This window comes from Saimiri boliviensis, chromosome 19 (genome assembly GCF_048565385.1).
Source record: "Saimiri boliviensis isolate mSaiBol1 chromosome 19, mSaiBol1.pri, whole genome shotgun sequence".
In the NCBI taxonomy this organism is placed as follows: Eukaryota; Metazoa; Chordata; class Mammalia; order Primates; family Cebidae; genus Saimiri; species Saimiri boliviensis.
In genome coordinates this window covers 9,964,621-9,988,079 of record NC_133467.1, presented here as the reverse complement: position 1 = coordinate 9,988,079, position 23,459 = coordinate 9,964,621, and the positions used below count along the sequence as shown (strand labels likewise).

At 42.5% G+C, this 23,459-nt stretch overlaps 1 protein-coding gene across 2 annotated transcripts in view; it reads right to left on the bottom strand.

Moving 5' to 3' along the window:
• Positions 1-316: 316 nt before the first annotated feature.
• The window catches only part of NIBAN1 (niban apoptosis regulator 1), a 210,409-nt gene continuing 187,266 nt past the window's right edge, over positions 317-23,459 (bottom strand). For both annotated transcript variants that reach the window (XM_074389632.1, XM_003925288.4), the window contains 6 exons: positions 22,883-23,070; positions 16,113-16,274; positions 13,843-13,953; positions 11,804-11,911; positions 8,037-8,148; positions 317-5,750 (listed from right to left, as the gene is read on the bottom strand). In XM_074389632.1, coding sequence (XP_074245733.1) covers positions 4,633-5,750; positions 8,037-8,148; positions 11,804-11,911; positions 13,843-13,953; positions 16,113-16,274; positions 22,883-23,070 — 1,799 coding nt within the window. In that variant the 3' untranslated portion in view covers positions 317-4,632. The remainder of the gene's footprint in view (positions 5,751-8,036; positions 8,149-11,803; positions 11,912-13,842; positions 13,954-16,112; positions 16,275-22,882; positions 23,071-23,459) is intronic.

The following is a 23,459-nucleotide window of genomic DNA, read 5'->3' as shown; positions in this document are numbered from 1 at the left end:
CAATGTCACCCACTGGAAATAAATTTAGGTTTGAACCGCAGTTCAATTACATCAAGAGCAATTGCCCACTGCTGTTTGATGGATGTGATCCAATTCCTGGAGAAATAAGCACATGCATTATCAAAGCATAATTATACCTATCATTAAGTGGCTTCCCTGCAGATTCCTTCCTGACAACAGAAAAGTATAAGTTCCATAATACAGTAAGAGTGACTCACCTTTTCATTTCAGAGGGCTGTTCCTCCCAACTCAATTGTGACATCTGCTTAAAAGATGAAACCAACCGCATTCCAAATGAATGACATCTGGACAGCTCTTCAAGGACGAACATTTTATTCGAATATAGGCACTTGGCAGAGTAAATACATGGTTACAAAGTGTTTTAAGTTTACTTGCTTTATATAGTGACCAGAAAAGCCAATTCACAGGGTAGATTTTTTTTTCTTGATGTTGCGACTTTAGAAGGCAAAGCCTCAAACCCATCTGTTTATGGTAAAGTGTGAAGACACATGTTGCACTGAGTAGAACTATTATTATTAAGTCAATGACATCCTTCCCTTCCCCACATCAAAATTGCTATGGATCACATATCACTTAACCTTAATATGATGAACAAAAATCACTTTTGTCTTGGAAAATTGTGAAACCTTTTGAAATCATTAGCTCTGATATAGAGGACTACAAAACCAGACTTGATAATTTTTATAATAAAATATGTAAGGCCAGAAAGCTTTTGGACAAATTGGAATCTACCCTTGTAGCATCCAAAATCTCTTTTTTTTTTTTTTTTAAAGAGAGTTTACTGTGTGTAATGCAAGGCACTACTCTCTCTGCTCAAAGCTACAAGGGAAAAAATGACAAGCCCATTTTTTTTTCAAGGAAAATATCTTTTCCTTATGAAGGGTCAGTAGTAAAAGAGCTAGTTTAAAGTCATGGAGTTTTTGCCAAAAACCATGTCTCGAGGTTTTATGCATTTCTAATGGCTTTGCCCATAGGAGAGATCCCCAGAGCGGCACACAGAGGCTTTTCATGCTGCTCATTTAGATCAGAATAACCTTGCTCCAATCTGGAAACCACTGAAACAACACATACAAGTCTGTATGAAAAGCAAAATAAACTCATGGTGATATGAAGTTATTCCATTCAACATGTTAAAATGAACACAGAGCATTTTAAATGTATTCTAGTTTCCTGTTCCATCTTCAAGTGAAACAATCATCCTGCTTATTCTAGAAAAGTTGTCTTTTTTTTTTTTTTTTTTTTTTTTTTTTGAGACAGGGTCTCATTCTATTGCCCAGGCTGGAGTGCAGTGGTACAATCATAGCTCACTGCAGCCTTAACTTCCCTGGCTCAAACTGTCCTCCTGCCTTAACCTCCCCAGTAGCTAGGCCTACAGGCACGTACCACTATTATTTTCTGCAAGGATGGGATATTGCTATGTTGCCCATGCTTTTCTCAAACTCCTAGGCTCAAGTGATCCTCCCACCTCAGCCTCCCAAAGTGCTGGGATTATAGGTATAGGCTACCGCATCCAGCCCAAGAACTTGTCTTTAGTGAAATAGGTATAGAAAATTCTTTGACTATATTCTGGAGTACATCCTGACAAATAGTGCCCAGTTCTCCCTGACTTACATAACGGATAAAGTTAGGGCACTGATGTTCATCCATCCAATGCAGTGAAATGTACTGTCTTTTAGGCTTGAGAAAATCTCTTAGTTTTTCAGGGAGTGCAAGAAGAACAAAGCAAGGAAGCTAGGAAGCTCTGGTGTGAGGTCAGCCTGGGCTGGGGCTCCATGCTACTGTCTCAGGGAGTCGGGCAGTCTTTGTGGGGCTAGGCACTGCTCCTTTGGCTTCCTGCCTTCCTAGGCAGCGCATCTGGCTATCTGCCCCTTGGACTTTGGACTTTACTTAAGAGAAGACTCAACAAGGGCAGAAAGCCCAATTCAAAACATCTCTCTGCCTGCCAGCAGGCCCCAAATAGCCCCAGCACAGCAGCGTGCTGGGTGTCCAGTTCTCACATTTCCCGTGCAGCCTGACGCATGCCAGGTCCTATACTGGGCACCAGGGATACTACCGTGACTCAAAGAGGCAGGAAGCCATGATTCAAGGCTGGGTTTCTAACAGGAAGCAGAGACGATGACTAAACCCTAGTTTCTGTCTTTGAAGAGAGGAGCCTCTTGGAGAGACAGGAAGTAAACCTCATTTCAACATACCATACTAAATGCCAGGATATAAGTGAGCACCGGCTGGAAAGCAGGGACTGAGGGCAAAGTGGCCTTTACCTTCTTCCCTATGGTCGCATCTCTCAAAGACACGAGGATCTAAACACTCCAAGAAAAGCTGCAACAATTAAATGTTACTATTCATCCTTTATGACCTAGAAATTCTTCATGGGAGGGCTGAAGAGGGTGATATTTTAATTTCTGGTTAAATGGTTGAACTACTCTAAAAAACTGAGATGAGGGCCAGGTGTGGTGGCTCACGCCTGTAATCCCAGCACTTTGGGAGGCCAAGGTGGGCGAATCACGAGGTCAGGAGTTTGAGACCAGTCTGGTCAACATGGTGAAACCCCATCTCTACTAAAAATACAAAAAATTAGCTGGGCATGGTGATGGGCACCTGTAATCCCAGCTACTCGGAAGGTTGGGGCATGAGAATCACTTGAATGCGGGAGGCAGAGGTTGAAGTGAGCTGGGATTGCGCCACTGCACTCCAGCCTGGGGGACAGTGCAAGACCCCTTCTCAAAAAAAAAAAAAAAAAAAAAGGAACAGATATGAATTTACTTGATGATCTAAACAAGCTCTCAGCAAATATGTTCAGGCTGGGCATGGTGGCTCACGCCTGTAATCTCAGCACTTTGGGAGGCCAAGGCAGGCAGATCACCTGAGGTCAGGAGTTCAAGGCCAGCCTGGCCAACATGGTGAAACCCTGTCTTTAAAAAAAAAAAAAAAAAAAGTTGAAATCCGATATCAAAATCTGGGAGGGGCCAGATAGCTCAGGTCTGTAATCCCAGCATTTTGGGAGGCCGAGGTGGGCAGATCACTTGAAGTCAGGAGTTTGAGACCAGCCTGGCCAACATGGTGAAAACTCATTTCTACCAAAAATACAAAAATTAGCTGGGAGTGGTGCCGCACGCCTGTAACTCCAGCCACTCGGGAGGCCGAGACGGGAGAGTCTCTTGAACTGAGCTCACACCACTGCACTCCAGCTTTGGCAACAGAGTGAGACTCCATCTCAAATCAAAAAACAAACAAACTGGAGGAGGAAAACCAGGATGTAATACCAGGGACTGGAGTTTTTAGGAAACGAGCTGGTATTTTTCTGAAGGAGAAAAGAACAACTCCTTTCAGTCTTTCAGAAGTCTTCCATTTTCAACATTAACGGTTACAGAAGATGTGTTTTGTCTATTTCCATTAAAATGTAAGTTCTAGGAGGAAGAAAAACGTTCTTTTTCACCATGGTATCCCCAGTGCTTGGTATATAACAAAGACTCAGTTAGCTTGCTGAATGACCAAATAAATGATTTCAGCTTTTGGTAACATCTTTGGAACTTGAGGGCATATACCTTGGCTCTTGTCTTTATTCATTTATTTATTCATTCATTCATTCATTTTGCGCCCTTCTAGGAATGAACCAGGATTGTTTGAATGGAAAGAAAGGGAAAAAAAGCTGTCATAGTTTGAAAACTGGCATATGTTTTCTTCTAGATTAAATTCCCTTGGACCTTTTAATTTATGCTAGAACAAGCACTTTATCTTTTCTCTTTTTATTACTAAGCCCAACACTATGCGTGGCATGCAGTAACTGTTCAAATAATGTTTGTTTAATTGATAGGCTTTAAGCTCGATAATTTAGCTAAGCCCTTTGCACAGTCTAAGCCTAATTTGGAATGCTTTCAGGCTTACCCAGGCTAATAAAATTTTCTTGCCTCACCTGAATTTCCTGAAAATGGGATTAATTAATAAGAATCATCAAGATTAATTAATAAGAAATTGATAGCAGGATGAGGAACAGGCCCAGACAGTCCCGCAGACCATCACACCTTTCTCCCTCCATTTCTGCTCAGCTTCTCTTGATTCTATTGGGCATGATTAGCTCTGTGGGGCTCCTCCCAGCAGGGGTGGCTGGTCATGACCTACCCTTTCTTGCAGCCTGACTGTGGACAAATGTTGAGTCCTTAAGAGATGGTGAAGCAGGCATAGTAGACAGTAAAGCTAGACTTAGAGTATACATTTACATTCTCAAACAAAATTAAAAAGCTTTAAAGTGCATAAGAAGATTGCTCCACTGAAAAGTGCAGAGTATATTCAAAACTGTGAACCTACTGTTTTCTCGTCTTCCCTGCAATACTGTTCCCTCCTCACACATCCTGAGCTCCCTCTTGCCCAAGTACGCCAGCGCCTCTGTAATTCTTATTAAAATACTAAAGCAAAAATTCATGGTAGAACAATTCAGTTCCACAGAGGTTTGCCTCAGTTGCTCATGCCCTGTGTGCATTTCCTCTGGTTTTATTATTCAAATGAAGAAAATACTTAAACATTTTTTGGTAACAGCTCACATGCAACCCCCTAAGAATACCCCCGTAGCCCTGTGGCTTTGTTCAGAGAAAGACTTTAGCCAAATGGTCCCTTTCACTCCTCTGAGGGCAGCTCTGGGGAACTCTCCTGGCCACCTTCTCTCTCCGTCACATCAGCTTTGTGTGACAGCAGGACATCTGTGTTGGGAGCATCCTCCACCACCCACTGGCACTCATGAACTCGGGCTACCTTCATCTCTGCATTCACACCGGCCGTGGCCTGGGCCGTGCGGCTTTGCCCTCCCATCTCTTCTTGTTCCTCAGAAACCTGGCTCTCACTGAGGCAGATGGGGTCAGAAGCTAAAGTGCAGCCCTCTTGCTGCAAATCCTCCCCTTCCTCGGTGCCCTGGCCCCCTCTTCCATCATGGGCAGAGAGTGTGCAGGCGTCTCCTGGGAGCGCCCCCTCCACGGGCTTCGGGGGCTCCTCGGTGAACCCTCCGCTGGCTGGCTGGGAGGAAGGGCTGCCTACCTCTGGAAATTCCCCCAACTCCTCCCCACGGGCCTCAGGAAGGGGAGCTTGGGCCTCCCTGTCACTGACTGCACTTTCTTCACAGTTGTCCAGATGGGTGGCAGCTGCCTGACTGGCCTCTTTTTCCTCTTCTTCTTTATTTTCTTGGGGAACAAGACTCTCCCCATTTGTATCTTTTTCTATCGCTGGAGCAGAATCCACTGGTACTTCCACGGACACCGTCAGCAACTTTCTGAGCTCCTTCAAGGAACCTGAGGCAGCGATGGGTTCTGGCTCTTCCTGGACGGGGTCTTCATCCTCAAGGGTCCCTCCATACTCCAGCTCTGATGAGCGTGTGCCCGGGAGTCCTGCCATTTCCTCTGCTGCCACAGGATTCACCATGGGCTCATCCACTCTTGAAATAATCACCTGCTCAGTCCCACCCAGGGGTGGGCTGGGCCCAGGGCGAGAAAGGCTTTCTCCTTTGGCCAATGAGCTAGGGACCTCAGGCTGCTTCTCTTCCTCTGACTCTTGGAATACTTCGTTACTGAGGGTCTCACTACCCAGAACTCCTGGCAGAATGGCAGAAGCTCTCCTGGCAGGGCTGGCCTGGTTTGACCCTGTGAGGGGCTTTAGATCTGTTAAGCTGGACACACTTTCACTGGGCAAGGCCATGTTGTCTTCAAATAAGTTGTGTTTCTTCAGGATAGCAGCTTCCTTTATCACTGAGCGATATCAGAAAACAAAACATGACATTAACACTCTCCCGTGGTCACCTGGATTTTCTGATTATATTGAAAAGCCAAAGCCCCCTCTCAGCCTTTCTGGCTATACAAATTTCTCCGTTTCAAGACCCAGCTTACATCAGGGAGCCTTCCGTGATGACTGTAAACTTTTTTTTTTTTTTTGAGACAGAGTCTTGCTCAGCCACCCAGGCTGGATTATAATGGTGCAATCTTGGCTCACTGCAACCTCTGCCTCTCAGGTTCAAGAGATTCTCCAACCTCAGCCTTCAGAGTAGCAGGGATGACAGATGCGTGTCACCATGTCTGGCTAATTTTTTGGTATTTTTAATAGAGACAAGGTTTCACCATGTTGGCCAGGCTGGTCTCAAACTCCTGACCTCAGGTGATCCGCCCACCTTTGGCCTCCCAAAGTCCTGGGATTACAGGTGTGAGCCACAGCGCCCGGCCTCAAAGACTGTAAACTCTTTCCAAACTGAGCCTCTGTAGCATTCATTCATTCACTTATTTAAACAGCAAACATTTGCAGGGCATCTAACATGGGACAGGCCCTGGGAATCCGGAGATGAATAAATTGTAGCCTCTGTTTTCAAGACACACGAGGTCTACAATAGTATCACCTGTATCCCTCTGGGAGGCCCCAGCACATTTTATTAGCTGCTAATATGGGTGGTTCCAGTTTGTCCACCTGGACCGAATTCCTCCAGGGCAGGGGCAGGCCTTACACTTGTCTGCCTTACCTTGCAGTGCAGTCCTGAATGTGTAATAGGTACTTGGTACTGCACAGGCAGAGGAGATGGCCAGAATGAAGACGCATGTGCAGCTAGCTCAGGTTCAAAGGCCTCGAGAGGGGCAAATCCAATAACAACGACAACGGATGACATTTTTGACCACAGGCCTCCTATTTATGGCTGTGCAGGGGCCATAACGCCCAACAATATCACATCCCAGAGTGCCATTCATATCAAAGGGCGTAGAGATTTGTGTATTCAGCATAATTTTTCAGCAGTTAGCTATAGAGTTTCCTTCTCCAACAAAATCAATATGTTGTGACAGTTTCCTAACAAAGAGCAATAAAGTGGAGGAAAGGAGTCCTTTTCCAGCTCACCCAAAGGCGCCCATGGTGGACTGGCAGTAGACTTGACCGAGCCCTTCCTTAGTGCAGACACTGTGCTCACACCTTCTATTCCTGGTCTCATTGCAACCCCTGGAGTTAGCTACTAGGGCCTGGGGCTTGTGCTCAGCCAGTTTTCAATGAGGAAGGTCTTTTGTGATATGCAGACCTTCCCAAAGGAGACCAGATATGTTTCTGGCCCACGGTTTGATGGTAGCCCTCTCCAAACATTTGTTTGTTTGACCAAGTCTCACTCTGTCACCCAGGCTGGAGTGCAGTGGCACCGTCTCAGCTCACTGCAACCTCTGCCTCCTGGGTTCAAGCGATTCTCCTACCTCAGCCTCTGGAGTAGCTGGGATTACAGGCATGCATCGCCACACCCAGCTAATTTTTAAATATTTTTAGTAGAGACGAGGTTTCACTATATTGGCCAGGCTGGTCTAAAACTCCTGACCTCAAGTGATCTGTCTGCCTCGACCTCCCAAAGTGCTGGGATTATAGGCGTGAGCCACCATACCTGGACCTCTCCAGCATATTTTTAACAAAGTTTTCCTATCCACAATCCAATCCCAGGCAAGGCATGATTCCTGAGGATACTGGGTGCCAGAGTCCTACCAAGACTTGCACGGCACTGCGTCCTCACCCTGTGCCTTCTTCTGTCTGGCTGCGAGGAGGCTGGGAAGGTGCTGAGAGAGCCATAAATAAGCCTCGCTGCTGGAATCGCCTCTCTCAGCTTTCACGGGTGGGGGGCGGGGGCAGTCGGAAGCCTGTGCCTAAGAAGAGCCCTTTTTCCTTTGTTCTGTCTGGAACAGCAAGAGGAAGACAGCTCTTCATGAGAGACTCGAGGTTTAATCTCACGAAGCCTCAACTTTCTCATCAGTAAAATGAAACTTAAAATTCCCATCTCATAGCGTTCATATTTTTGTATTAAAAAGGGAAAATACTATTTAAAGAGCTAGCTTAGTATGTGCTTAATCGTAACGCTCAATCGAGATTAGTAACCTTCCTTCTTTCCTTCTCTCTCCTCCTTGTCTCCCCACCTCACCAACGTCCAATCCCTCTTCTCTTTTCCTCCCTGACTGGCCTTACAGAGTCCCACTTCAGGGGCGCTCCCTCTATGGAGAGGCCCTGCAGCACCAGGGAGCCTTCCTTACCTTTCAGAGTTTCATCAAGCAGGATCTGATGTAAAATCTCCTCATAGACATTTTCAACGTGGATCATGTTGGTATGATCTGCAAAGATGAACTGCTCATATTTCTGAAGCTCCTGGAGAGGAAGAGGTAAGAAGACAAAGATGAAAAGACATGAGATGCCTGTTCTTACAGGAGATACAGAAAGGACAATTCCCACTCACGATTCCCTTCTCGGAGGGTGTGGGAGGAGAACAGTGTTGGCTCGTGGGCAAATTAGTCAATTCATCAATATTTTATTGGGTTCCCTCCAATTCAATTCACTGTCTAGGCACCACGCATGACCTCAACACATGTCCTGTTACTGTCGATGATAAGGTGTGCGGCTCATTCAGCCTCTGGTGCTTTCCTCGTACTGGCCATGCATTTTATGCTCTTCATGAGGGAAGACAGCACTGATTTTTTTTATCATCTCAAGGCCTCATTAGTAGGTTTGGAGCCTCCTTTTCCCCCTGATCACCAAGCTGTTTCCTTCTTCCTTTTGATAAAATGCCAATAGCACTTTACCAAGGAATGTTATGGACAGTAAAACGTACAGATAAGTACAGCTCAGTGGTTTTAAATATATAAATATACTTATGTAACCATAACCCAGATCAAGAAGGAGAACATTTCCATCACCCCCAAGGGTCCCCCATACCCCTTTCCAGTCTGCAATCCCCAAGATTTGAGCACTGATCTTACACCTATCGTGGTAGATTTATTTTTGCTTATTCTTGAACTTTATAGAAACGAAATTGTAATTATTTTGCATTTGTTTTTGAATTTTATCCATGTTGCTATATCCATCAGTAGCTAGTTCCTTTTTATTGTTAAGTAGTATTCATTATATGCATAAACAAAAATTGTTCATCCGCACTCATGTTGATGAAAAGAAATTTTTTCAATTTTCAACCATAAATATAATTGCTGTGAATATTCTTGTACACTTTTTTTGTGGATTTAAGGGCTTGTTTATGTTGGGCATATATCTAAAAACAAAGTTGTTGGGTCACAGGGTAGATATATGCTTAACTTTATTAGAAGGCGGCCACTTTAGGAGTTGGCAGGATCTCTAGTCAAGCGCTCTTCAGAAACATTCTCCCTTCCCCAACATTCACTGATTCCTTCTAGGATAGCCCAGGCACGGTGTATCCCTTAACCCTCCCTCCTTTCCATGGGCTTCCACATGGCTTGCCTTTTATCAGCATGAAGACAGGGCAGGGATCAAAATGTACCAAATCATATCCCAGTGATTAACTCAGTAATCCTTGCGCCTCACGGTGCTGGGGAAAGGCTTCCCACATGTGGCTCTTAAAGAATCAGGGACTTAGCCATGGGATTTGTGGCCCCGTGCCTGGAAGGACAGGATTTACAGCAGGTGATCAGAAGTACCACCTCAGACAACTCTCAGTGCTAGGATCTTGGGGCACTGTAGCCCAGATCACAGTGGGTAATAATGGATTCCTTTATACCCAACCAAGAAGAAAGGCAAAGGATTAGAGAGAAATGAGCTTCAATGACTCCCTAGAGGGTCTAGAGGCAGGACTGTTGCACAGATTTGGAAACAGCATTGCCCAGGAGACTGGACACTGCCCTGGACTAGCTATGGGACCTTGGTGAGCCACATCACTGATCAGTGCCTCTGCATCTTCCTCTACTAAATGAGAGGCACAGACTCATGCCTGCAACACCCCTTCATCCTTCCCACATGGTCTCCCATTCCTGTTCCCCTGATTGTCATTCATCCCTCAGGACTGGGTGAAAGCATGACTCTGGAAGTCCTTCCTGGCTGCATAAGCAGAGCTTGGCATTTTCCTTGGAGCTCCTCCCCATGAGGCAACTACTGTGTTCCTCACATGGCAGCCTGTTTGTCTGTCTCCTGCTCTCCACCATCAACTCCAGGACTGCAGGGATGCTGGACTGGCACAATGCCTGGATCACATGTGATGCAAATCTAATACATACTTGCTGACTAAATAAGCAATAGACCTTTAAAATTTCAACCAGCTAAATAATTCCATGGGAAGGAGTGCTTTCTACGGACATTTATACTGTTGTGAAGTGACCAACTCTACAAAACAGGTCTTCTATATGGAATTGATTGAACAGGGCCATAGGTTTAGTTCCCTGGGTCAATTAAATTGGTATTCCTGAAGTAGGTGTTGGGGAGTCAGAATCAAGTTTTCACAGTTCCCCAGACAATTCTAATACATAGCTAGGGATGAGGTTGAGTACCACAGATCTAGGAAGCTGCTGCTTATAGAACCAAGGGAAATGTACTTTAGTAAAATAAAGACTCCTTCTATGAAGCAGATAACGCCCTCATTCATCTATTCTGTAAATCCAGATTTTTAAAAAGCTCGTGATGCCGATATAATAGCCTCCATTACCAAAAACTTTGAGTCACAAGCTCTTTTGAAATCAATGCCTCCTGATTAAAAAATTACAAAAGCCTCTTACAGACTGGGCACAGCACGCCCTGCTGATGCTTGGAAAGACGGGAGCAGATGAGAAGGAGAACTCTCCTTACCTTTCTCCTGAGAGGAGGTGGCTCTGAGGCCCCCAAACTGCTTTTGGGATTGAAAAATAAAATCCTAAGCAGAACATCTGTGTGCAAACCCATCTAGCAGTGGACACCATCATCATTTGGGCTGCTGAACTGTTCTGCCATGTAAGGCCAAGGGTCAATCCCTTGGCTTAATCAAATCCTTTCCTATTAAAGAAATATGGCCCAGAAATAAATGCCAAATACATCTAGTATGCTGATGATGATCTGAAGAAAAACAGCATTTACAGACTATGAAGATGACCAAAGAAATGTCTGGAGTAAAATAACTCAGGCAAAGGCTTTTAATGTTCCAGTGCTTGGAGACTCTCTAAGCTGCCAAAATGCCCTTTTTAAATTCCAAAACCTCTTTATCATTTGCTCCAAGAGGGAGCAAGCCTTGCTCCAGGTTAATAGATCATTCTTAAAATGTAGAAGTAGTGATAATAATAGAGGTAGTAGCACTTGATACTATTTCCTGAGTGCCTATCATGTTACAGGTAAGTGTGAACTGGGTTCATGCTCTGGTGGCCACCAGGTCTGTGACCTTCGCTCAGTGGCTCAACCACTCAGGTTTCCTCATCTGTACAGTGAGGGTATAAATAACACCACCTCCTAAAGCTGTTTTCATTCTCTGCTGGCCCACTGCTCTGCTCTGCAGATGAAGTCACACCCTTGTAATCATGGCTCTCACTGGATACTCAATGTTTGTAGAGGTTTTAAATGGTTTGACTTATTTCATTAAGCAATATTACTGGATTTAATAGAACAAATATCCTTCTGTAATCATGTTAGCTAAGATCTTCTCTGGAGGCAGTGGTCAAGCTTCAGAGGACATGTTGGACCTATGAGTCATACTATAATGAGGAACACCTGGTATCCTTAGATATTCTATGTCAACTCCTAGTTTGGCTCAAATTCAGATCACTGTCCTTTGAGATTCTGTCTAGTTCAGGGGTCAGCATGTCTGGCTAGCATCTTGTTTTTGCAAATAAAGCCTGTTTATATGTAGTCAATGGCTGTTTATGCACTACAACAGCAGAGCTGAATAGCTACAACAGAAACAGTGTAGTCCATGAAGCTTCAAATATTTACTATCTGACCATTTACAAAAATGTCTGCCAACCCCTCCCTGGTGTAGTCGAAGTTGTTTGAACTTCAGAGACAAGAAGAGCAAGCTCTTTAGGGTAACTCATCCTCTTACTGGTTTGCACGTGGAGGCCAGGGCCTTCTGCACAGTGGGAAGCGTGATTTGAACTAGTGCCTCTTGAAATATCTTCTTCCGGATGGTGCTGCTGTCATAATCATATTGCTGTCAATACAGAAACATATGTTAAATAGTAACATTACAATCTGTTGACTTATGCTTAAACAAAAAACTCAGCCACCCACTTTACCTCTCTTTTCCCACTAATGTCTGATAACTCTCGTATGTCCAAAGACTCAGAGATCTTTCCCTGTAATTCCCTCACACTGCAGGCACAGGTTGTAACTGATAATGACTCACCTCACTCTTACCTTTTACAGATATAGAAACTGAGGCAAGATCAAAACAGAGTAGTGACTTCTGCATGATAAAGAAGTTGGCGATAGAACTGGGGGTGAGTTTGTATATTAGCACTCCTGTCCCAGGTAGATTCATGGAAACCATGGTCATCTATTACTCCACATCCTCAAAGCAGGGTCAGTGGGTTGTAATGATTCCACAAGGGAAGGGAAGGCCTGGCTAGTGTCTCCATTAATACTGTGACAGGTTAGCCAAAGAAGTTCAGTATCCAGAACAGGAAAGATGATTCTCTCTGTTCTGCAATGGACATCCCAACAGGAAAACCAGGATTTAAGTTTAGATGTCACTTCAAGGGGATCACAGATAAATCAGAGCATCATCACAGGCAGTGAGAAGAATGGTCAGGCCAAGAGAAGAGTGGTCAAAGAGATAACGGTATTTATACTGGAGATAACAACTTAGGGCAAATTATAACTCTATTCAACCAACCAAAGGCTGCCACGTGGAAGAAGGCTATGAACGAAACGGGTAGAACTGGAATGATCCGTGGTGAGAACTTTGGTCTAACATAAGAAAGCATGTTCTTGCTGTCAAGAACTAAAATGGGCTATCCAGAGAGGTAGAAATCTTCCTGACAGTGCAGGTGTCTGAGCACTAGTGGGACTACCCGTCGTGGGAACCTGCTGAACACTGAATATGAAGTTGAACTAAATGCACTCACAATCTCTTGAAAACCTGAGGACCTAATATTTGAACAGCTTTCTGTATTTTTTCTTCCTTTCTTTCTGTATGCTTAAAGCATGTGACACTGATACTATCTTTTCTTTCAGCTCCATTGCAAGTTCATTACTATGTGTGTTACCATGATCAATATTACTTTTAGTATCAATGATTTGGTTGCTAGAGCTTCCTTTTGCCTGTGAGGCATCAAGATCAAGTCCGAAATTCAGAAGCCACCCATAGGCTCTGTGGGACTTCGATCTTCTGTTCCAGGGAACTGTTTGGGGGAAAAAAAATTAGTGGACGAGGTGTATGATAGTTTATCCTTAAACTCACCATTAACCAGCCTGTTGAGCTTAATTAAGTCACATTAGCTTTTACAGAATCAGTTCCTCATCTGTACAATGGGGGCATATTCTAATTAACGCACACGTTCTTGTGGGGATCGAGCAAAAGCCTTTAAAATACAACATATATGTGTAAGTTCCTATTACTAAAACTATTTTAATCTACACTCATGCTGAAGTACATTTAAACAATTTCATATCGTAGGTTTCTTTTCTTTGGAGTATTTCCTTTACTATGAGGTTTTGATTTTTCAAAATCAATAAAATATTTGCCAGTTTAATGGATTTTACTATACTGCAACCTCTTGAAGAAAGAGGCTGTGTCTTGTCTATTTTTATATCCCACACAAGGCTTATAGTGGACAGCCAATAAATGTTTGTCAAGTTCGATCTCTATGAAGGCTGGGATGGCAGGCCTCTAGCTGTGGGTAATGACGCTGGGGACCAGAAGAGGCCACTAGATGGCAGAAGAGGCACGGAAGTCGCACTGGAGAAACCGGCGGATTGACAGTCACTGGACTTCAGAAAGGAAGGGGTGGGGAAAGATTAGAGCAAAGGAGAGAACATGGTATTTTCCACTTCACAAAAGACACAGGAGAAACAAGAGAAAAGAAAGGAGAGAAACACATTCTCATTTTATGCTTCCCACAAACAAGATACTGGTTTTACCTTTAAGACTCGGAGCTTAACCTTCTCAATGGCAACTGCAGTTTTGGAGGCCTCTCCTTGGAGATGCGGGGAAAGCAGCTGCTCGAAAGTGAACACTGCATTCTCCATTAGCTAGAAACCAGAAACAGACAACAGTGAGAGGCTGGGATCACCGCCCACAGGCCTGGCTACGCGGACCTGGAGAGCAGGGGCCGTCACAGAGGAGTCCTCTCGGCAGCTCCTCTGAGGGTGACCCAGGGCAACATCACCCCACCACCAGGGCTGTGAGACAAAGTCACATGGCCACAGTGGGAGCAGGAAGAAGTTGGAAAACCCCAAACCACGGGACTGAGCAAGCATTCTGTCACCTCCGAGGGCACTTCTGTTCTTTGATACCTGCAGCCACTGATTAAGGGATGAGGCAGGAGCCTTCTTCAACTGGTTTTTGGCTGCACCTCCACTTTTAAGTGGAGGTAACCACTCTGCAGCACACCCCCTCCTCTCTCTGCAGGGCTGGGAAGAGGGGCAGGTCAGGGATGGCTGGGGACAGTGGCTGACACGGTCATGGGTCAGAAAACAGAATTAGTTCAGGTATCTTATTCTCGGCACCTCTGCCTGTGTTCCCGTCACCAGGGTCCAGTATTGCAAAAGAGACTTCTGCTAAACTGTTGCCCAGTTTTGTTCCTTGTTCCTCTTTAATTCCTTAGAACTCAAGGGTTAGATAAAATGTATCATTAATTCTGCCCATAACTTTTATGAAAAAAAATGTTCCTTTCTTCCCCAAGCCTGAGATCTCAAAGCATCATTATTTATACATATATATATATATATATATATATATATATATATATATACATACATACTTTTTTTTTTTTTGAGACACAGTCTCGCTTTGTCACCCAGGCTGGAGTGCAGTGGCACAGTCTTGGTTCATTGCAACCTCTGCCTCCAGGGTTCAGATGAATCTTTAGCCTCAGCCGCCGAGTAGCCGGGACTACAGGCACACACCCCCGTGCCTGGCTAATTTTTTTGTATTTTTCATAGACAGGATTTCGCCACCCTGTCCAGGCTGGTCTTAAACTCCTGACTTCAAGTGATTCATGCTCCTCGGCCTCCCAAAATCCTGGGATTACAAGCGTGAGCCACTGCGCCCGGCCACAATATATACCTTTATTACACTTTCAACACTGTAGTGAATTTATCTAAGAATATGCCTCACTCAAGCTCCCTGAAGTGGGATCTGGTACATGTCCAGCCCACAGTAAGCTCTGGTTAGAGTATCTGTGTGAAATGGCATGGTGTCCTTTACAGCTTTCATGACCACACCCTTGTTCATTTAGGAAACACCATAATATGGAAGGAGTTTGTGCTATTCATTCCTGTTCCTGTGGAAAAGTTTCCTTACGGAAAAAAAAAGAAAGAAAGAAAGAAAGAAAGAAAAAGAAACCTGTCAAGTAGGCAAAAGAAATTCAGATATGAAACTGTAACTGATTGTTTGATTGACTGGTTTACTGTTAGTTATGTCAGGGAATTAATTTAAGCCAGTGGTTCTCATTCCTGGCTGCATATTAGAAGAAGCAGGAATCAGGGTAGGGAAGTTCTATCAAAAAGTAGTCATATAGGCTGGGCATGGTGGCTCACGCCAATAATCCCAGCACTTTGGGAGGCTGAGGCAGGCAGATTGCTTGAGGTCAGGACTTTGAGATCAGCTTGGTCAACACAGTGAAACCCCACCTCTACTAAAAATACAAAAATTAGCCAGACGTGGTGGCACATGCCTGTAGTCCCAAATACTGGGGAAGCTGAGGTAGGACAATCACTTGAACCTAGGAGGCAAAGTTGCAGTGAGCCAAGATCACACCACTGCACTCCAGCCTGGGTGACAGAGTGAGACTCCGTCTCAACAATAACAAAGTACACACGCGTGCGCACACACACACACACACACACACACCCCATATGTATGTATAGGGCAAAGTACCCATATATATAGTATGTATAGAATCAGAATCACTGGGGATGGAGCCTAGACATCAGTATTTCCCTCAGGTGATTCCAATATGAGCCAAGGTTAAAGCACTGATGTGACCAATCAAGTAGTTATCAATTAATGCTACTTTATTTTTCTGAGCTATGTCTTCTCTATGATGTTCATCCACATAGAAGGAAGACGAAGCCAAAGAGATGCGATGTATTTCCCTGAGCTACATTAGCAGCCGGTCTCACTGGCCAGCACCATTTCTCTGCTCTCTCTCTACCCTCATCACCACGGATGCCCCTGCTACACTCACCTCCTGCATGTAGTTCTGTGTCCTCTGAACCACCAGATCAACATGGGGGAATCTGAAGCGGCTCTTGAGATTCTGCAGGTGCTCGTGAAGCAGGTTGACTTTAGTATAACAAGGTTCCATCTTCACGGAATGCAGCGGAAGATTCATAAGCTGGTCTAGATGCTGCATTTTGGTGAAAGGAAACATTAAACACCCTCAGATTTAGAAGTGGTATTGCATGCATATTGCATGTTACATACATTCTAAACAATCAAATGCATGTGTGAAAGTGAATTATTACTTGGATCCCTACATCTGTGACACCTTCAATTGTCTTATTTTCCTCCGGTTCCTAGGGCAGCTGTAATGCTAGGACAGAAACCAGTAGAAACACCAACTGGATGATAGGAAGACCCAGGGGAGCACCCAGGGGGACTCCAGTCTTTGTACGCTGTTGATAGACTCTAAGCTCCCACTTCCAGAGCTTAAGAACCAGGCAGGCAGACTCTGACACATGGTTGCTGCTGGGCTTCCAGGCTTCCAAAACCTTCTTTAATGAGTGATGCTCCTTTTAAAAAACCCCAGGGATGTTGGGATCCTCCTGGACTCCTGGACTTTGGAAGGGAAGCCAGAGTTCATCACAGTTCTGTGAGGCTCTGCCAGGGCCCACGGGGCTTCCCTATGCTACAGGCTGCTTCAGGTGCTAGTGGACAGGAAGTGGATAGGCAGAGGACTGACCTGGGAGAAGGATCCAGTTTGAAAAACTGGGGTCCCTCCTACTCTGGTTTGCACTCAACTGATAAGGTCATTAGGCTTCCAGGATCAGATCTCATCTGCTAAAGCCCTAAAGTGTTATCAACAGATGTTACAACAGAATGCATTCTGTTTTCCAAACTTATTTTAAAATCATTTTTTAAAGGGAATACTGGAGGTTTAAAATAAACAGTGGAATGGGTTGGGTGGAAGGAGGCAGAAGAAAAGGTTCTGAAAATGGAGGCTCTAGAGAGAACTGGGGAATGAGGCAGGGTGCATATGAATAACACAGGCTACACTGTCCGACTTTGCCACAGGCAATACTTTCCTTTTTCTTCTTGTCCTATCTTTTCTGTTACTCAGGGCAACCATCTTGCCCAGAGACCATGTATTGAAACTCCCAGTAGGAGGTTTGATTAAAGATGAGGGGAGCCATCTGAGGGCAAATTTAAGCCTTGCCAGTTGGAAATTGAGGGCTAAGCAGAGTGGCTAATGTTTATGTTTTATAACACGAATTTTGCTCTGGCCAGAATGAAAAAATTCATTTTTCTTTACAATGCAGCTTGGCCCCCAGCACAATGGTGCAGCAAGCTGGGTCTCTAGGGCCACTCAGGGAAAGGAAACCCAGAAGCCTGGCATGCTGGCCAAAAGGTAAGAATTATCTTAACAGTCAGATTTCTGGCTTCTCTCTCTCTGTGAAAACAGTTGAATGAATGGTAAAAATCACTGTTTATCTCCATCTTGTTTTATGTCCTTGGGAGCTTGACTTTGTAACCACATAGCAGTACTTTCTCTTGGTCTCTGCCTTCCAGAGAACAGGAATTTTAAGGTTTATGTTGAGTAGTTAAAAGCCTTTGCAAACTCAAAATTAACGACTTTAGATTCCTTCTGGGAAGGGCAGTAGAGATTGCCCCATGCTGTCACTCAGTAGCTAAGGTTTTGCCCTTTCACACTGGTGGTCTGGGTGCAATTCCATGCTTAGGAAGTGAGTCCTTTCTGGTTGAATATCTGTATGACCTTGTCTAGTTTCTCCTCCTTTATGGACTATCTTAAATTTTCCTTTATCTGAGCACCTGGGAGATTACCTTTGGTAAAGTTATAAAGCCAGAAATATTGGCCATTTGGCCTGGTTAAAATTGGGTAATAAGAAATGTTGAAAAGACCGTATTGAAGAGTGCTATGGTTAAAAGTCAGCTTAATTAAAAGTGGATATTCAAGCTTTAACAGCCTGGACTCCTTGGGAAAAACAGGAGGCACCAGAGACCCCTTTCCTGGTTCTGTTCTTCCAAGGTCCACCATAAAGCCAATAACCAATTAAGAAACAAAAAATCTGGCAAATAAAAAAAATCTTACAATCGCTATAGTAATGTTCTGTTTGTATAATTATATATGTGTTGTATGTAATGTTTATGTAAAGAGCTCTAATTAATTGGCTTAAGTAAAAATAACTGCTTAAATCAAATATTTTGAAAGCAAAATAAAAACTGTAATGCCTTTTAGTTCATGTAACTTTAGTAATCTTTGGGAAATAAAAGCAACTTTAAATATTATTAATAAAATAAAGACATTTTGTCTAAATTATGCAGGTCAGATAATAGTTTTATTAAATACTTTAAGGTCATAAACTGCTTTGACTTTTGAAATTTGTTCAATTTATTTTGGAGACATTAAATTCCAAATAAAGCCTGGGGATATATGGAATTAGCCATGTCCCCTAGCTATGCAAAGGAAGTTATAAAGAAAAGAGGTTTTATAGAAGAGAGGATGTCATATGGTAAATTCTTGTCCTAAAGTAAAATGACTGGTCGTTTAAAAAGAGGGATGTTTAGGGCAAGTCCGAAAGTCTAAACATGTCATATATGGTCTGTATAAGTTGTGAAATAATTTATTAAAAGGAATTTGTGACAGAAGTGTTATACAATTTAAAGGTGATTAGGCCTCCTAAATTCTTCATAAAATGCCACTGTGACTTTTAACTGTACAGTTCGCCTACTTTACATCTAGGTAAGGCCTAGGACACTAGACTCCACACCTACTAGGTAATTAAAATCCCTTACTTATCAAGGTTTTTACCAAACATAAAAGTTGCTAATAGTTAGCACTGTAATATGTCATTGAGCCTACTGAAAAAATAGGTTTACATGCAAGGTGTGTAAGGAGAATGAAATGTGGTTTTTGTAAGAGATTATAAGAAGGTATAGGAATGTAAATTTTTGTCCAGGTTAGAGAGGTAAAGGATTGTTTTAAATTAAATAAAGCTAAAGGTTTGAACAAGTTGTGGAAGGTTTATAAAAAAATCAATTGTAAGAGATTCTATGTGTGAATATATTGGTTAAATAAAATGACATCATTATTTCTTCCCTAAATTGAACATTGGAATAAAAGCACAATAGAGTTTTCTTGGAACACTGTTCTGCTCTGAGGAAAAAAAATTCTAAAGGGTTATAAAAGGTTTATAAAAATCTTACCTTGTGATCAAACTAATTAAAACTGAATATATTTATAAAATGTTATTTAAAACTAGCTTTAACATTAAAAATACATGAATGGAAGCATTAAATTTGGCTTTCTCTTTTAAAAAGGATTTTTGTGTAATATTAAAAGATAATAAAAGGTTTTGTTGACCTTTTAAGTAAATTACAAAAGAAAAAGTGGAGGGAAGGGAAGGAAAGGAGACAGTCAGTTGGCCTTATGCTAATGTCATTGGATCTTGTTAAAAAAACTGGTTTCCTTTCTATCAGAATAATGTTTCATCTTTTAAAAAATGCTTGAGTTATCATTTTGGCTAAATGAATGACTTATGTTAACCTAAGATTCTATTTTGTAATATTCAATGTTTCAAATCTGCGGCATTTAACAAACCTTTCAAAACCAAGCTTTAGATTATCATGCTAAATTGGTCAATGCTAAAATTGTTTAAATATACAATTTGAATGCACTCCATGGTCTAAGTCAAATTACCCATGATAACCCATTAGTCATCAGTGCTGTGCACCTAAATTGGAGAAACAACTGGTATTCAAGAAGACGTAAGTCCTCTTATGTTAAGCACAGACTTGTGAAGAACCAGGATAGCTGCCTTGTCCTTTCTGAGTCCTTAAGCCTTTGTTTAATAATCACCATGGAAAAGATAAAATTATCCAAATTGAATATACTGATGTGGTGACTTATAAATTGTGGAAATAGTTTAGAACCAATGTTTGGTTCCATATTCCTGGGAAAACAATAACAGTTTCAGGTGCATTTGGCTACCTGATGGGCCATTTAAACATTTACAAGGGGATTTCATTCAATTGTCATTCTCAATGCAAGTTTTCTGGTTGTATAAAAGTTTTCCCATGCTAGAGGGCTGATATTATAACGGTAGATTTTTATTATGCTACAATGTATTTTCACCAGGTAAAGAAAGCTTTTTATGGTTCACTGAGGACAATACGTTCATAATCTAGAATCTGGAGATTAGATCTTCTGAAAACATCAGAGAAAGACTGTCCTTGCCCTCCACACTACAGCAAAACTTTGGAGCCTTGAAACTTGGGTTCATAATCTCACTACTGAGAAGGGTCCCACCACACTTCTGGAACTGTACACCTATTAGACCCCTTAAGCTAAATTAACCAGGGAAATTTCTCCCCAGAGGAAGACGACATTATTGATGTGAACAGCTTTTCCCAAAAGCATGTGATTCCCAAGACTTCTGCTACCACAAGACTCTGATCTTTGAATTTTTTTTGTGTGTATGCTTCTATGAATAATACAAATGAAAAGGGGGTCTATAATGTGCACTTATATGGTATACTTTTATTTGTGAAGGATTTTGCCAGCCTAATACCTGAATAACCTTATACGTTCATAGATAAAAGATGAAGGCCTAATGTAGGTGAGAAACTTTAGTGGTATATATGTTGCCTCAAATCAGTCAAAACTCCTCTTAACCTGCATCATGGATTAGAGAGAACATTGCCAGGAGGCCTTCACTCTCCTAGAAGGACATCATTTGTTAGGTCCTTTTTCCATGGTTTACAATAAAAGAGGCAATAATTAGAAATATCTCCCTCATAATAGACCTTACAGCAAATTTTACTTTTTTTTTTTATTGCATTTTAGGTTTTGGGGTACATGTGAAGAACATGCAAGATTGTTGCATAGGTACACACATGGCAGTGTGCTTCAGCAAATTTTACTTTAAAGGCTATCATTACACAACAGACTTTAAATTCTCTTGTGCAAGTTTTATTAAATAATAAAATTGTTTAAATAGAAAAGTACCTGTGCACCTCCTGATATTTGTGGCCTATGGAGAAATACATCAAATGTAGATTATAAAAATTCAGTTGTAGAGAATTAATGAAAAGACCACTTACTTAGTCAAGTGAGTAGACTCTTCATCTAAGTCATTCTTTAATCTACTTAGTTTTAGGTGGTTTGGTTTATGGGGACCCTGAGTAAGGAGCATACTCTAAACTCTTGGTATTATCCTCCCAAAAGCCGTAATAATAGTCTTCTGGCACACTGTATCCTCTCAAAGGTTTTAAATGTTTGCATGCAGCCATCTCTGAACCTCACATGATCCCTCTTCAACTGAAATGACAAAAGCTGAAGCCAACGTGTGACTGTGAGGACTCTGTAACCTATATGAACGACATGCCGAGACTGGGAACCCAAAATGACGGTGCCTGACAGTGGCACTAAGGCCCTAAGTTTTGGTCATACTCTCATCTAAGTGAGAGCCTGAGCAAAAAAGGGGAATTATTTTTAAACAAAATTTTAAATGGGAGGCCCTTATTTTGGACTAAGCTCATGCACTAGGCCCCAACAAACCAAACTAAAATATAGTCACTCATGCTAAAAATGACATAACCAAACTAGGGCTTTAGGAAAACACATAGATCCCAGAACAGACCAGGTTTTATTTTTCTCCTGTAAACAGGATATTCTGGCATAAGGAGGTACCCTCTACTTAGTCCTTATTCCCTCCTTGCAAAACCTACTGTTCTACTGTTTCCCAATAGGCTTCAAAACCATATAATTACATTTATGGTAGTGATAGTAAGCTCAATGACTAAGGTTTTGGTCAATCTCTCAAAACTGAGAAAATGACAAAAAGGGGGGAATTGTTAACAAAAACTAAATATGGCCTGAGAAGGATTCTGTACTTCTATATTTGAGTCCTTGTGGATGAACTGTAACCTTGCTTAATACTCAGACAAAATTGAAAACCTAACTTAGTAGTATGCACCTGTAATAACAGCTGAGAGTTGGCCAATCCCAGCAGCCATACTTCAACCACTCACAGACTGCTGAAAGTTCAAACTGTGTTCAAATAAGGCAAATGTCAAGCTGTAACCAATCTCACTGTTTTTATACCTCACTTCCAATTTCTGTATGTCACATGACCTTTTTTGTCTATAAACTTGTTCTGATCATGAGGCACCCCTGGAGTCTCTGTGAATCTGCTGTGACTCTGGGATCTGCCTGATTCTCGAATGGTTTGCTGCTCAATTAAACTCCTTTAAATTTAATTTGTCTGAAGTTTTTAAAAAAATCAGATCTCTTATCACAAGACTGTATTTTTGAAAAGAAAACAACAATGTTCTATAAATGAGGATATATACTTACATGAATAAAGAAAAACTATGGGAAAATATATATCAAGCTATTTCTATTAATTCAGGGAGTTGGGCATAGGGATTGACTAGGAGTCTGGGTTGGAGTAGGAGTAGTGGGTATCAGTCATGGTGATTAAGTTTGCCTTTGTATATATTTCAGTGCGTTGTTTCACTTGTACAAACAAGTTATTATTTTTCTAACTTGAAAACCATCAATAAAAATATCAGGTAGATGGATGGATGAATAGATGGATGAATCGGGTGTCTGAATGAATGGAAGAAAGGCTGGATAAATGGAGGGAAGGGCAGAAGAATGGAAGCAAAAAAAAAAGAAGGGAGGAAGGGAGGGAGAAATGGCAGATGAAGCCTCACGGAAAAGACAGCCAGGCAGACACCATTCATGCCCGGCTCCTCAGCTTTGTATCCTACCTCCTTTAGCTGGACACTGTCTTTGGTGGTCTGGAAGTTCTGGCTGAGTTCATCCACTTCTTTTTCAAAGAGTACACGTACTTCACTGAATCCCGAGCTCACTGGTCCCATGAGCTCCTCCAGGATGGATGCCAGGAATGGCTGCACACTCTCTGCACAGCTTTTCTCCGCTGGCTCAGCCACCATTGCTGGGGTAGGAAATAGATTTTTTCTTAAACCTGTGACATAGCGCAAAACTGGGTTTGTGGGCACTGGAGCCAGACCAGAGCTGAATGGTGCCCCATGGAGCCATTTAACAGCAAGGCAAGCTCAAGTGGCCATGATAGACTAGTACAACGAGCCCGGTGCCTGTGGTCACAAGAAAGGAAAACCACTGGACCCTTCTGAGAACTGGAACAAACCTATCCACGTCCCAAGCTTTCCTCTGCCCTGGGATAAGATGCATTTTTCTGCTTGGTCCCTCCAAACATCCAACTCTTCATATAAAAAAGAAAAGGCTGGTGATCCACCTATCTACTGTCAATCAGCATCATTAAATATGCACAGTTTGTCTTCTAAAAACACAATTTATTGTTTT